This window comes from Homarus americanus, unplaced genomic scaffold, assembly GCF_018991925.1.
Source record: "Homarus americanus isolate GMGI-L3 unplaced genomic scaffold, GMGI_Hamer_2.0 scaffold30108, whole genome shotgun sequence".
Classification (NCBI taxonomy): Eukaryota; Metazoa; Arthropoda; class Malacostraca; order Decapoda; family Nephropidae; genus Homarus; species Homarus americanus.
Window position 1 is genome coordinate 3,840,844 of NW_024748109.1, and position 14,142 is coordinate 3,854,985.

A 14,142-nucleotide genomic window follows, 5' to 3' on the forward strand; every position below is an offset into this window, starting at 1 on the left:
TGGCATTTTCGAAAATCCGGCACTCCTCAGGTCCCGAGGTTGCCGGATTTTTGATAGTCCACCTGTATTCAATAATTTTAAAAGTTTAATATTAAATTTTTTAGTCATTTTAACAATTATTGAACATAACTGAAGGTAATGAAACTAGTTTTATGCGCGCCATCCAGCCTTTCAACACACCATACAGGCGTCAGTCTTAGTGTCTTTTCAGTGGAGGTAACATCTTGCTTGAGACTCTCTTCAACTAAACGCTTTTTTTCTGTGTTTGCAAGCAAATTATTGGTCATTTTGAAATTTATTTTACATATTGACAATATATAATGCAGTGCAGTGTTGATTTAAAGAAAATAATCTTGAATTACACCGAGAACTAAAATTTTATGGGTGAAATGGCGCCATGGGGAGACTTCTTTTCCATCCCAATGCCTTCTCTTCTCCCTTCTCCTCCACCCCCATTCTAATTCTCATCACCATCATCATCATCCAGGAGCCTTCTACATACACACCTCAAAGTAAGTGTACTTTTCTACTTTTTTGTTGAATTTAGGCAATTTTCGGTGAGCTGGAACCAATTACCCAAACACCCATTGAAACAATGGTTTCGGTTAACGAATTTTTCGGTTAACGAGCAACCTTCTAAAACGGATTGTGCTCGTTAACCGAGGGACCACTGTATAAATCGGGAAATGCCGAGATATGTAAAATTATCTGGGAAAATCTTGGCATATCTGGCCACTTGTATCACCTACCATGCATCTGTGTCACCTACGATAATGCTTCATTCTTTGCCTGCAGTGCTGATAAGTGTTATTTTTTTACATTTAGTAATTACATGTACACATACATGGTTTCAATAATTTTTTATTGTTGGAGTTTTGTAGGAGGGGGGAAGTGCCTCGATAAATCGGAATTTGGGATAACTTGGCAAGGCCAGAGCCCCAAATGTGTCAAGTTATTGAGGGTTTACTGAAGTTTTGTATTTGAAATAGCAACACAAAACAAGTGTTGTTATTGGTGGTGGGTGTTGTTGTTGGTGGTTAGTGTTGTAGGTGGTGGTGAGTGTTGTTGTTGGTGGTTAGTGTTGTAGGTAGTGATGAGTGTTGTTGATGGTGGTGGTGGTGGTGAAGTGACCCATGTGCTGTGAGTTGGTTATTGGTATTTTTCATCTCATTATTTTATGGGTAGATTTATGCCTTTTTTTTAACTGTTATATGCACACACAATCTTCATACATAATGTGCAAAAAAAAAAAATAATAATAAATAAATAAAAAAATTAAAAATAAAGAAATGATCATCATAAGGTCAAAAACATAAACATAATAAAAACTTCTTACAACCACTGGAGTCACCCGGATTGTGTGAGGTGTGAGTGGTGGTAGAGGTCTTAGCCGCTCCAGTTCCCCACACCTAGCGAAACTACTGCCAACTGGCAATGCAGTATTTTTTCTTTTATTTTATTTATTAGTACAGTACAGCAAAACCTTGCTAAAGTAGACTAATTGGGAGGGGGGGGGGGTGTCTGGGATAAAGTTGTCCGCCTCGGAGAAAAAAATAAAAAATAAAAAAATAAAATAAAATAATAATAATAATAAAAAAAAACAAAAAACAAATACAAAACCAATGTATCCAATTAATTAAAAGAAGTAATGTACACACAGTACTGTACACTTACCCCCAAAATTGGAAGGTAGATCCAGCTGGACATGCCTCTGATGGCAGGAGGCTTGCAGTCACCTGAGTCTGAGTGCTTTGAAATTCTATATTCAGTGCATATTTGCGAGGGAGCAGCACCTTTTTCTAGCTTTTCAATCACCTTTAACTTTTCGTTCACTGATAAGGTTTTAGACTTATCCTTCTCACCACCCTTACGAACACCAAACACTTTCTTAGTGGCCATGGTTATTGTCTAATTTTTCAATAATAATGCAAAAATATGTATGCTACGTCAGCCTACAACACAATCACATTACTGGCAATGTCAAATAAGTTTCAAAATAAAGTTCAGAACGTCTAAATGGCAATAAAACACAATCAACGGAGCCAAAGAGCAGAAATGGAAAAAAATAAAACAGATCAAGAGTGAGAAACAATATATATATTGTGTAGTCAGATCAGCAACCTGGGACTTGGTCATAATTTTTGTGATGCAATTTGACAGCAGGGTCTACCAACAGACAACTAATTATGTTTCCAATATCTTTCCAGGCAGTAGTACCTCCCTGTTTGATAGCTGGCTATTACCTACTACCTATTAGAGAGTAAATACTAACTTACTGTATATTCATTAAGTATGGTACCTGACTTCAATGTTTCTAACTGATTTTATATACACGGTGCACAAAAATATGTGCTTGCTACTCAAAACAAACCAAAAGCTACATTTAAAATTTTTAACCAACAATACCTTTAGATACTGGAGACATTGGTCGATTTATAGATGTGTCACCTCCAACACTGGTCCCCAATAAACCTTTTGGGCTGCTCTCAGTAGTCCCAAAATTAAGATTTAGTCCAAGCAGGTCTGCTGAGCTTGTCTTGTTGCTGTAAAAAAAAATTATCCATATTAGTTAAATGTCAAATTGTGTTTGTACTTTTCGGTTTACAGTAAAGTGTATAGAAAATAAAAAAATTGTCATTCCCCTGTAATAAAAAAAATAATCATTCCTTATAGCAGAAATTCTTTTGAGCAGAAGTTCGATTTAGCGGAATGAATTTGTGCCGGTATTTGCTTTTCCATCTAGTGGAGCCTTCCTTTTGATGAAGGGAGTTTACTGTAATGTCTGAGCGGGCTTGCATCATTGTTTGGGTGCAATTATTCAGTTTTCCACTTTGCCTTGTCACACATTGTTGTAGTCCCAGGTTTTTCATATTCTACCAGCATTTGTGCATGTATAGCTTTGTCACCATGCCTAAAGTGAGTGCTAAATCCAGTGAAGAGAAGGGTAAGAGAGTGCATCTCTCAATTTTATGGGAATTGGTAATTTCTATTAGCTGTTGAATTAGATATTTTGTTAATATCCTGTACATACTGCATATGTGTTATCCAGTATCTTCCTCCAGTATCATCTGAGAGCAAGTCTAACATTAATTATAACTGTCACGGCTCCCAAAAGGCCATTAACTAGTGGGAGTGCATCTGGTGAAGAGTGAAAAAAGTAATAACTCTGACATAGGAAAGTGATGTGTTAATTAAACTTGCCAGTGGCATGAGTGCATCAGCGGTTGGCTGTGTGTTTGAAGTGAATGAGTAAAGTGTTCGTTCCACAAAGATGAAGGCAAGGAAATTAGAAGTACAGTAGACCCTTGCCATTCACGGGTTTGTGATTCACGATTTCGACGATTAGCGGTAAGCAGATGGTGGCTAGCTTGTGAGCCTTTTTTCTGTTGGGCAACAAGTCACCCCACATGCCCGCAGGGTCTCCTCTCCCTCTGTTCACGTTCAACCAATACCTATGATGCGGCATCTCGTGCTGTACTCTCAAAACTTAGTGTTTCTGCGCGAAATGGCCCCTAAAAGACTGCCTAGTGTCAGTGCTAGTGATGTTAGTGGAGTGAAATGTAAAAGGCAGAAGTCAGTGATGACCCTGACAAAGAAAGTTGAATTATTAGATTAGTTAAAAGAGGAGATGAGTGTTGCCGCAGCTGGTCGGTTGTTTGGTATAGGTATACAGTAGTGCACTAAGGTACCTGTAGTATAAGTTGCTATTCGCGGTTTTGCCTATTTGCGCCATTCCTTGGAATCTAACCCCTGTAAAAAACAAGGGTTTACTGTAATATTGCTCAAAGTGCATAGTGCACCGAGATCCAACCCCTCCACTCCCATCTCTCTCCTCACCAACCAGCTCGGTGTCATCTGCATCACCACCATACTCATGGCCTGCTTCTCCCCTTCACTCCACTGATACAGCTTCCTCATTTGCCATCCCTTTATCGAACAATCTGGATAATCCCAGTCTAAAGGTCTTTACAGGAGCAGTAATATCTTCAGTATCATTACACTTTATATACATAACTCTCATATACATAAGTAACACAGCTAATTATTTTGCTCACATTGCTGATGCAGTGGTCCCTTGGTTAACGAGCACAATTCGTTCCAGAAGGTTGCACGCCCAATCACTGACATTCCTTCTCCGTGTTTACCGGCATGTCTCTTTACAATATCCAACTTTACGTCCACTGTAACTGCCACATGTGATCTCTTAACAACATTACTGGGAGTTTTAGTAGCTGGTCGCTTAGGCATTGCGATATCATACAAAACACAACTGCGAGATTACAAAATCACACAAAACACACGGCAGCACATGTTAGACAGAGGCGAGTGGGAGCGTATGGCAGAGGAATACGTACACAAGCTGCCTTACGCTACGGTCGAGGCACGTGGTTAAAAATTTTTGCTCGTAAGAATTTGCGAATAAACGGGGTAAACATTGTGAATAGTGGAAATGGGTAACAATAAATTGATTGAGGATAAACAAGGTTACGAACACTGAGGCTATGAATAACGGGGTTTACTTGTACTGTACAGTATACTGTACAATAATAAATAAAAGCAATAAAATATTTTAACACTTAATTTGAGGTGTGTTTGTAGAATTCCCGGCGGCTTTGTTTACATAGCGGCAGCACAAACAGCTGATTGCAGACACAGTCGATGACGACATGCCATATTCTTTATAGAGTGCATTGGTACTAATGCCTTCTTTGTATTTCTTAATAATTTCTGCACTTTATATTATGAATATGTTAATTAAATTTCAGAATGACCAATAATTTTAATGTAAAATGCAAAAATATTCAAGAGCACATAGGTAAACATAGAACCGATTATTGGTGGACTAGTCGATCAGCTGCTGTGCACACCAAAACGTGTTTCTTGTAAGGCTGTCGTTAATAGAATTTGTACTAGTTAATAGAACTGAAAGTCCTTACGGGAGCTAACTCGTTAACTGAAATCTCGTAAATTGAACTGCTTGTTAATGGATGGACCACTACCACGTTAGCCGGTAATCAAAGATAATACCCAGGAAATGGGTCTCAGTGACACACCGCACATGGTGACCATAGAGCTGTGATGGATAATGGGATATAGGGTACACCACACTTGTCCAAGACAAGGATGGCTGTGCCCCCATGATGCGTCTCTTTTGGATTTTAAGGAGAATAAAAAAGTCAGATAACCTCTGGAAGGGGGATGATCACAGGCACCTAACATTGTCTCCAGGAGACAAATGCATATAGGGGAGAATTTGCTCAAGAGCAACTGGAGTTCCTCCCAGTTGGTTTGTAAGCATCGACAATTCCATTGGACGATGGTAGCCTTGATTATTGGGGCTCTAACCCTTAAGCCCCGGGTTAGGGCGCTGCTGACAGTAAACCCCCCCATTACCAGAAGCAGAGGTTCAGTCGACATATCTGGGGAGGAGGCGCCAGACTAAGCTGTCATCTGCTGGAGTGTATGGGTTCCAAAGTTGGCAAAATAGCCATGCTTCCTTCATAGCAGCAGGATGATTCCACCATTGAGATCTTAGCCGGAGGATCGTCCACCTCCAAAGACTCTGAGGACCCTCGATAGCATTTTGCTAATGTATTTTTATTATTTTGAACCAGGATGGTGGGTGGAGGAAAGATGAGGCGTATCAGATGTACCTGCCTTATCCATATAGACTTCAGCCACTACAAGAAAAATCTAAGGACTGTGGATTAGTGGCATAGGGTTGGGGTGGGAGGTGAATTCAATACAGGTACAGATGATTCTCAGATTGAGCCTTTTGTCTGGACAGATTTCAGTGCTGTGCTTCTGGCTTCAGCAAAGCTCACTTTGTCTCTCGTGCAGATATTGAGTATCTCTTTCTTGAATTGGAACCGGTCACATTCACTAAACGATGGCAGGGAGCACCTAACTACAGTAAAAACAGCTAACCAGACCCTTGCATTTCAGACCCTCACAGACTTTACCACAGTTAACACATACTGCAGGAACACCCTGCTGTACAGTAACTTACGACAAGTGCAGCTGACATGGCCATACACCTGACAATGGAAGCATTGTCCAGAGTTTGGGTCGTGTTTGTTACCGCCCCACACTGCGCGAGCGGCAATTGTGGAATTTGTGATAACATATGTGGGTGTTATGATAATGGTAATATGAAAAAATAATTGATATGAACACAGAGTTAATTAGTTAAGTTGAAGGAGTGAGAAGAGGCAAGCAGTGTTGATGGTGCCGGTTCTGCTGAAAGCACACAATGACGCTGTATATCATCTGTACTCCATCTGTCCTAGGTGGGTCAGTTCAAGACACAATGTTGAGCTGTGAGCACTATCCCCTACAGATTAGTATAAGACCTGTTACACGTAAGTCTATGCTCATACGAGGCTTTATTGTTCTATAATGTTATGTATTGGGTGATACTATGTGTACACCTTTGTAATATTCAGATAAGTGTGTAGTAAATGCTGTTGCCATTGTATACAATACGAAGCTGCATTTGCCACCTAAACTGTAATCCATAAATCATGAGTAATGTGTTAACATTCAATTTAGTGGAATCCTCCCTTTTGAGGAATTGGCATGCAAGCTCCAGAACAACTGAGAAACATCAAGTGAGGGATGTTATGATATTTGACAACTTGACACAAAGTAGTTGTGAGGTCATTGGCATGCAGGGGGGATAATCCTATACTCTTCACGACCAGGTGTTCAACATGGATGAATCCGGTCTGTTTTGGAAAAAGTTACCTTCCAAGACCTTCGTTGTCCAGTCTGCCAGCAAGTGTCGGGGCCGGAAGTTGCAGAGGGAACGCATCACCATCCTGTTTACCACCAATGCCTCCGGTACCTGTAAGCTCAAGTTATCGGTGATCCACACAGCCCGCAAGCCGCACGCCTACAAGAACATGGACATGACCAAGCTAAATGTCCACTGGCTAACCGAACGTAAGGCGTGGATGTTCACTGGTCTGTCCCTCTCCTGGTTTGACGACTGTTTCTTTCCCGACGTGAAGAAATTCTGCGAGCAACAGAATGTTCCATTCAACATTTTGTTGCTCCTTGACAACGCACCAGGACACTCGCCCCTACTGTTGGATCGTTACCCCAACGTAAAAGTGGTCTTCCTTTCCCCTAACACTACGTCATTAATGCAGCCCATGTATTAAGAGTTAATATGTAATGTGAAGGCTGCTTTCTCCGCAAAGAAGTTTCAGCTCCTTAATGACTTGACCAACACCAAAGATGAGTTGCAGAACCAGAGTGACACCGATAGCGAGAGAAGGACGGGGATCAAGAAGAGTTGGCAGAGCATGAAGTTCGCGTCAAACAGTTTTGGAAGAAATTCAACGTCAAGAAAGCTGTTGATTTCTTGGTGGAGGCATGGGGGCAGCTGTCTGTGGCAACGATTCGTCACGCGTAGCGGCATGTGTTGCAAGGTATCCCAGGTGGGAGGCAGAGGCAACCTGTGACTGGTGAGGTTCAGTCTGTTGCAGTGGCAGTGGACCTTGCAAGAGAAGCTGCACAGAGTGTTACAGCTGCAGGCTTCTCAGAGACCACCAACGACGACATCATGGAGGTGATCAGGGATCCTGAGGTGACTGCCGACGAGATGTTGGAAGACGATGACGTCAGTGAGGAGGCAGTTGATGCGGCAGCATGAGAACAGAAGTTAACACATGGTGATGTAAAGGATGCCATCGAGTTTGCAGAGAAACTCAAGCTCATCCTTTCCAACGACCCTGTCAATCACCGGTATGAAGTCTTCAATAACCATCCAGACCAAGGTATGGAGCAGTACATCAAGATGTATCACGAACACATCAACACTAGCAGTGAGCATAACATCACCGATTTCTTCGCCCGCAACCCACCACAGCCAGCCCAAATCAGTGATAGTGACAGTGATGTTGACTTTGAAGGGTTTGTCAGGGAGGCCCTTATATCTGCGGTGGATAGTGATAGTGATTCACCTGAGGGCCAATAATCTGCCCTCTGCCTCGGAACCAGCCCCCATCCACGTATGCCGACCCATCTCTTCTACTAACGTAAGTGTTAAACCTTGATTTTCTTTTACCTGGTGCAGTATATTATTCTCTTATTGATATTTATCTTCTATAGTATGTGTGTGTGCATACCATCATAAAATTAAGATACTATTTTTACTACAACGTACGTACAGTATTGTGTCGGAAAAAGTGGAGTTTGGGGGTCGGCCCAGTCTCTATTTCAATTAATCCCATATGTTCTGTTATTTCATTTACGTGTTTCTTGTTTTATGCGGACCTCCACGGGTTCAATTGACCACGTAAATGCAGACTATACTGTATTACAGATACTGTATTGGCATAGTGTTTCATACTGTTTACTTTGTTACCAGTCTCGTCTAGTTTCTCTTAATTACTGGTATAAAATTATTAATGTACTGTACTGTATTTCACTTATTCGCTTATGATCACTGTGTACACTTTGCCCTCATTAATTTGATAAAAAAGGGACTCTAGGTCACTCGAATTACCGAAAAATCCGAATTAATCGATTTTGGAATATTTTGACATTACAGGTACTCCTCGACTTACAACTGCCGCAATCGTATAAAATATTTTTCAAATTACAGTACAGGTTGATTTCCCTAGTCCGCAACCTCGACCTGACCGGATGCGGACCATGGAAATTTCAGACCATGGAAATTCACCCTTTTTCCTGGATAGATAGTGACTTGTGCTTACGCCAGCACTAGCACCACTTTCTCTGCTTCATGGTCTCTTTGAAGACATATTGAAGGCTAAATGTCGTACAGTAGCTTCTCAAATTTCATGAGTCTTTAATTTGACGTTTTTATTTGAACACACAAAAACACATTTAAAAAATTTTGACGGGCGGAAACTCAAATTTCGACGGGTTTGAACGGCCCACCAACGTTCAGACGACGGCACAATCGTGCAAACAGCGTCATTTTTTTTGTACAAAAGATTCATTATTGTTTATTACTGAAAGTCTTTTGATTGAATTAATGTTTTTGCGAAATGAGTAGTACAATTCATTAATAATACGTGAGAATATTAAAACACGAGAAATGAGACAGCATTGTTTTCATTGATTACAAAACCAGTGACTGACTGGTTCTACATATAAAACTGAAGAAAATAAGACCCTGGTTAGCTGTAGTAAAGTTAATATGGTTGTTTTAAGTATAATGTTATTTAATGTTAATAAATGGAACAACAGAAGTAGCTAATCTATAATGGTATAGAAAAAAGAGAGATCGTGATGTAAGTGTGCGCACACGTGAAAAACAAATCATCATTACTTTACATAAGAATATGAAAGCAACACGTATTTACTGTTCATATATATTTTTAATTAATGTTTCTGAAATTGTTTTATTGAATTAATGTTTGTGTGTGCAAAATTAACAATACAATTTTATTAATACGGGAATATTAAAACACACGAGGAGATGAGACGGCTTGCCGCATTGTTTTTGTTAAAGTTACAAAACCAGTGACTGATTGGTTCATATATAAAACTGAAGAAAATAAGACCCTGATTGTAGCTGTAGTAAAATTAATAAAAAATTAATATGGTTGTTTGAAGTAATATTATTTAATGTTAATAAATGGAACAATATACTGTAAGTAGCTAACCATTAATGGTAAAAAAAAAGTAGACTGGCAGATGTAAGTGCGCACATGTGAAAACATATCCTCATTACTCTACATAAGAATATGAAAGCAACACTTATTTACTGCTCATATATATTGAAGGGTTAAATGTTGTACTCTGTATAGACAAGCAGAGAGAGAGAGAGAGAGAGAGCAGCCGAACTGCCGGATGTAAACAAACCTTAATTTCCGCGCGCTTTGTTGTTGCTTTTATTTTTACGGGGATTAGCCCACCGGGCATAGGTCACTGACCCACATTGGGGCCTGAGGGCAAAAATTTAATGCTCCTGTAATAATAATGCAAATAAGTAAAAAAAAAAAGCTTATCTACCTACTGGACAAACTAACATCGTTCCAGACCACGTGAGTTTCCGGATCACAGAATGCCGGACTAGAGAGGTACAACCTATACTTATTTCTAGTCCCGACGTAATGATCGTGACCGCGTAATTGACAAAATTTTTGTTTGTAATTCCCTTTAAAATGCCTGGCAAGCGTAAAGGAGAGTTCTCGTGGTGGTGAGAAGAAAATGAGACACCCATTTTAGATGGGTGAAAAGCACGCCCTTGTTAAAACATGCCTGCCATGCGGGGCAAAAATGCAAGTGTGAAATAGGTCTAAGTAAAGCCCAATGTAATAAATGTGTGTGTGGATGTGGCAGGTTGCCAACCACCATCACTACATAACCTTCCCTCTTCCCCTACTGGGCAAGCCTTTGAGTTGCTTTTTTTTTCAACTCATAATTTCAAGCAGATATACATATTTTTATTCAATTTCTTTTACTCTGTTACATGCAAGCACAATTGTTCATACAGAACTGCCCCCAAAAAAAAAAACTCTCATTAGGTAAAAAAATAAAGCTATTGATCATTTCCTACAACCACCAGTCTACTGGATTGTGGGAGGAGGGTGGTGTAGATCTCAGCCCCTCCAGTCTCCCGTGAGAAGTGAAATTACAGTATTGCCAACTGATAGTATGGTATATTTATTTTATTTTATTTATTATTATAATTTTTATTTATTCCTCACATTTACTGGTACTACAGTATACATGCGACCCTGGTCCCTAATAGCCTTGGATAATGAGAAGTACGTATATATAAAAAAATATGTAGTGAAAGTTGCTGACTGGGAACGACTCCTCCATTTACAATAATTCTTATGGGGAAGCGCCCTGATATTCACGAACTTGTTATTCACAATGACTTTTAGGAACGCATCCCTTGCGATTACTGAGGTATTCCGTATATAAAAAATTATGTGGTGAAAGTTGTCGGCCCTCTTCTGCACTTTTCGAGGAGTTTCCGTTGTGTGGCATTAAAGGAGGAAGACCAGGCAGCGGAGGTATAGATGAGCTTTAAAAGTAAGAATATTGAGTAAGCATTGAGAAGCTCAGGCAGAGAAAATCTGAGGGGCTTGAGTCGGCGGAGGAGGTGGAGACGAAAACTGGAGGATTTGACAATTTTACTGACGTGTGTTTTCCAATTCAGTTTGTTATAGCCTGGTGTAGTCCACAACCTGGAGTGTGTTGGGGCCCAAAGTAATGGAGGGAGATGGGACTCGGTCAGAGGAGAGATTGCTGTGCATAACCATGGTCTACATATGGTTGATGGTGACTTGGTTGTTGGTGGCCCAATTTTGGAGACTGTTCAATATATCCTGGAGGGCGGTGTAGTTGGGAGCCAATTTGTTCACACTGATCCCAATGGTGGAGCTGACATATTTCCAGTGAGCAGAGGTTTCTCTTAGGGCATCAGTGATAAGCAAAAGGAAGCAGAATGGTCCCATCTTAGTGCCCTGTGGGACACCACAGGTGAATGACTGAAAAGTGGAGATTGCCCTTGAAAGTGCAAGGCTGTGTCAGTAACCAAGGAAGTCGGTAAGCCATGGTATAAGACTTCTTTGAAACCCAAGGTTGATGATTAAATTGTGGTCAACTAAGTCAAATGCCTTAGTGAAGTCAATGAAGGCGACAGCTACAGACGTCTTTCATTTTCTCCAGATGGCGGTATATGTAGTTGAGAAAGCTGACAAGACAGTAAGTGGTGGAGGAAGTTTTCAGATGGCGGGATGAGCTTCTAGTAATGTAGGGGTCTGGTACTGGTCGAGCCCTATGATTAAGATGATTTTCTTGCTCAATGGTTGGGATGATTGTTCCATGGTTATTCCCCTTATTCTATTGGTGTGCAGATCCTGTATGGCTGCTGGGTCACTTCTAATCAGAACATGATCTTATGTACTGACTCTGAACTGAAACTCAGCGTCTGGGTGTTTATCTTCCTGATCGTCCAGCCATCAATACTTGATTTCAGGTGGTGTACCTACAGGGAAGTTTAATCTTACTCTCATGGGGGGTTGAGGTTGTAGTTGATGGTCTCTAAGTTTTTATGCCTGGCCTTCTGCTTGTTCCTGGACTGAACTAGTTGAAAGCCATCCTCTCCATTGGTGTCAAGGTCAACACCATAGTCACCTGGTGCACTCAGCGCATCAGGAGAGTTAGAGCGAGTAGCTAGGTCTCCAGTCAACTCCGGCATGGTGGAGTTACAGGACTCGACCTATATGCCTACGTCAGAGGACCGAGGACTGCTTGGCACTCCTAGGAAGTCAGCGGTGGTTGGGAGGCTTAACCCTCTTACAGGGCAAGGGAAACTGGAGTCTACAGCGTATCAGCGGTGTGAGGGTGGCCGTGAACGGGCCTCCCGGGAGCAGAGGGAGTGTGGTGTTAGAGGGACCAAGGTAGCAGGAGTATTCTCAGTTTATTAACACTTTTATTACACTACACTTATTCTTAATAGTATCTCTGTTTTTCTGGTTAGATACAGTATCAAAGTCAATTTCAGTTTCAAAAGAACTATCCAACCTGGCACCATATGAGGACGGGGGTTTGCTTACACAAACCCTCACCACATGGCTGAGAAAGCCACAAGGGTAGTAGGCCTGCTCATGCACCTACACACGCCACAGTGCTCAACCCACACGTTAGTTCACTTGTTATACAGGCAACAAATTTGCAGTTGTTGACCTATCGGTTAAGGTAATCCTCCAAGTGATAGTGTTAGGAAGAACACCTAATATTCAGTAACACCCTGTGAGAATCCTGTCCCTTAATTCCCAGTGTGCACCACCGTAATCTTAAAAAGATCACAGGTGGTCCACACACACAGTTTGCCCACACACAGGCTGAGGGGAAACTGCCAGTCAGCTGTGTGTGTGTGTGTGTGTGTGTGTGTGTGTGTGTGTGTGTGTGTGTGTGTGTGTGTGTGTGTGTGTGTGTGTGTGTGTAATAATAATAATTAACGGTTTATTGAAAAGGTTCTGCAGCCTCAAGGCTGAAAATATACTGTACATTGGACATAAATGACTTAATACATACATTGGTGGTTTAACAAAAGCCTTCATCAGAGAAACATACAGTGAACATACAGATTAATGTTTACAGTGGAGGTCACGTAGATCTTGTGCGCTGAGGTGTTGAACAGCTGACACATGGTGTAGTAATTCCCTCACAGATGGTGTTGTGAGGGGCATCACATGGTGTAGTAATTCCCTCACAGATGGTGTTATGAGGAGCCTGATGTGGTGTAGTAATTCCCTCAGAGACGGTGTTATGAGGGGCCTGATGTGGTGTAGTAATTCCCTCACAGATGGTGTTATGAGGGGTCTCACATGGTGTAGTAATTCCCTCACAGATGGCGTTATGAGGAGCCTGATGTGGTGTAGTAATTCCCTCAGAGATGGTGTTATGAGGGGCCTGATGTGGTGTAGTAATTCCCTCACAGATGGTGTTATAGGGTCTGACGTGGTGTAGTAATTCCCTCACAGATGGTGTTATGAGGAACCTCACATGATGCTGTACCAACTCATTCACTACGTGGTGTCGTAGCATCTTGGGGACACCACATGATCTGGTGTCACAGGACCTCACTCACTCATGTGAGCGAGGTGTGGTCCCAGGCCTCCCTATCATGGACGGATTAACACATAGCTGGTGTTGTTGAGTCTCACGGGCAGTTACCACTGGGTACATGGGACCTCACAGTGTGAAGGTTAGCTTGGGTAATGACTCGGCTGTTATTGTCGAGTTGTTTTTCACTGACTTAAGCACTGTTCAGCACTGTTCAGCACTGGTTCCATTCCTTTCCTAAATGAAGTAGTAACTTCTGGCGAGAGCTTGTTGATATGTCGGTGGGGAGGGCGTTGTATGTGCCAGTTGACCTGGCTGCTGCCAGAGCAGTGCCAGTATGTCTTGACCCTTCGGTGGTCAAGGATGAAGAGTGTGTGTGTGTGTGTGTGTGTGTGTGTGTGTGTGTGTGTGTGTGTGTGTGTGTGTGTGTGTGTGTGTGTGTGTGTGTGTGTGTGTGTGTGTGTGTGTGTTTGCACACAGGGTGGTATAATGCCTAGTGTGGCAGCATTATGTTAGTGTTAAGATGCAAGAACTGCTTGTTTACCGCTTTTAGCTACTGCCGCTGGTTAGCCTGTG

At 41.5% G+C, this 14,142-nt stretch overlaps 1 protein-coding gene across 3 annotated transcripts in view; it reads right to left on the reverse strand.

The window, feature by feature from the left end:
• The window catches only part of LOC121880178 (F-BAR domain only protein 2-like), a 291,016-nt gene that overhangs the window by 54,463 nt on the left and 222,411 nt on the right, over positions 1-14,142 (reverse strand). For all 3 annotated transcript variants that reach the window (XM_042387303.1, XM_042387304.1, XM_042387305.1), the window contains one exon: positions 2,407-2,543. In XM_042387303.1, coding sequence (XP_042243237.1) covers positions 2,407-2,543 — 137 coding nt within the window. The remainder of the gene's footprint in view (positions 1-2,406; positions 2,544-14,142) is intronic.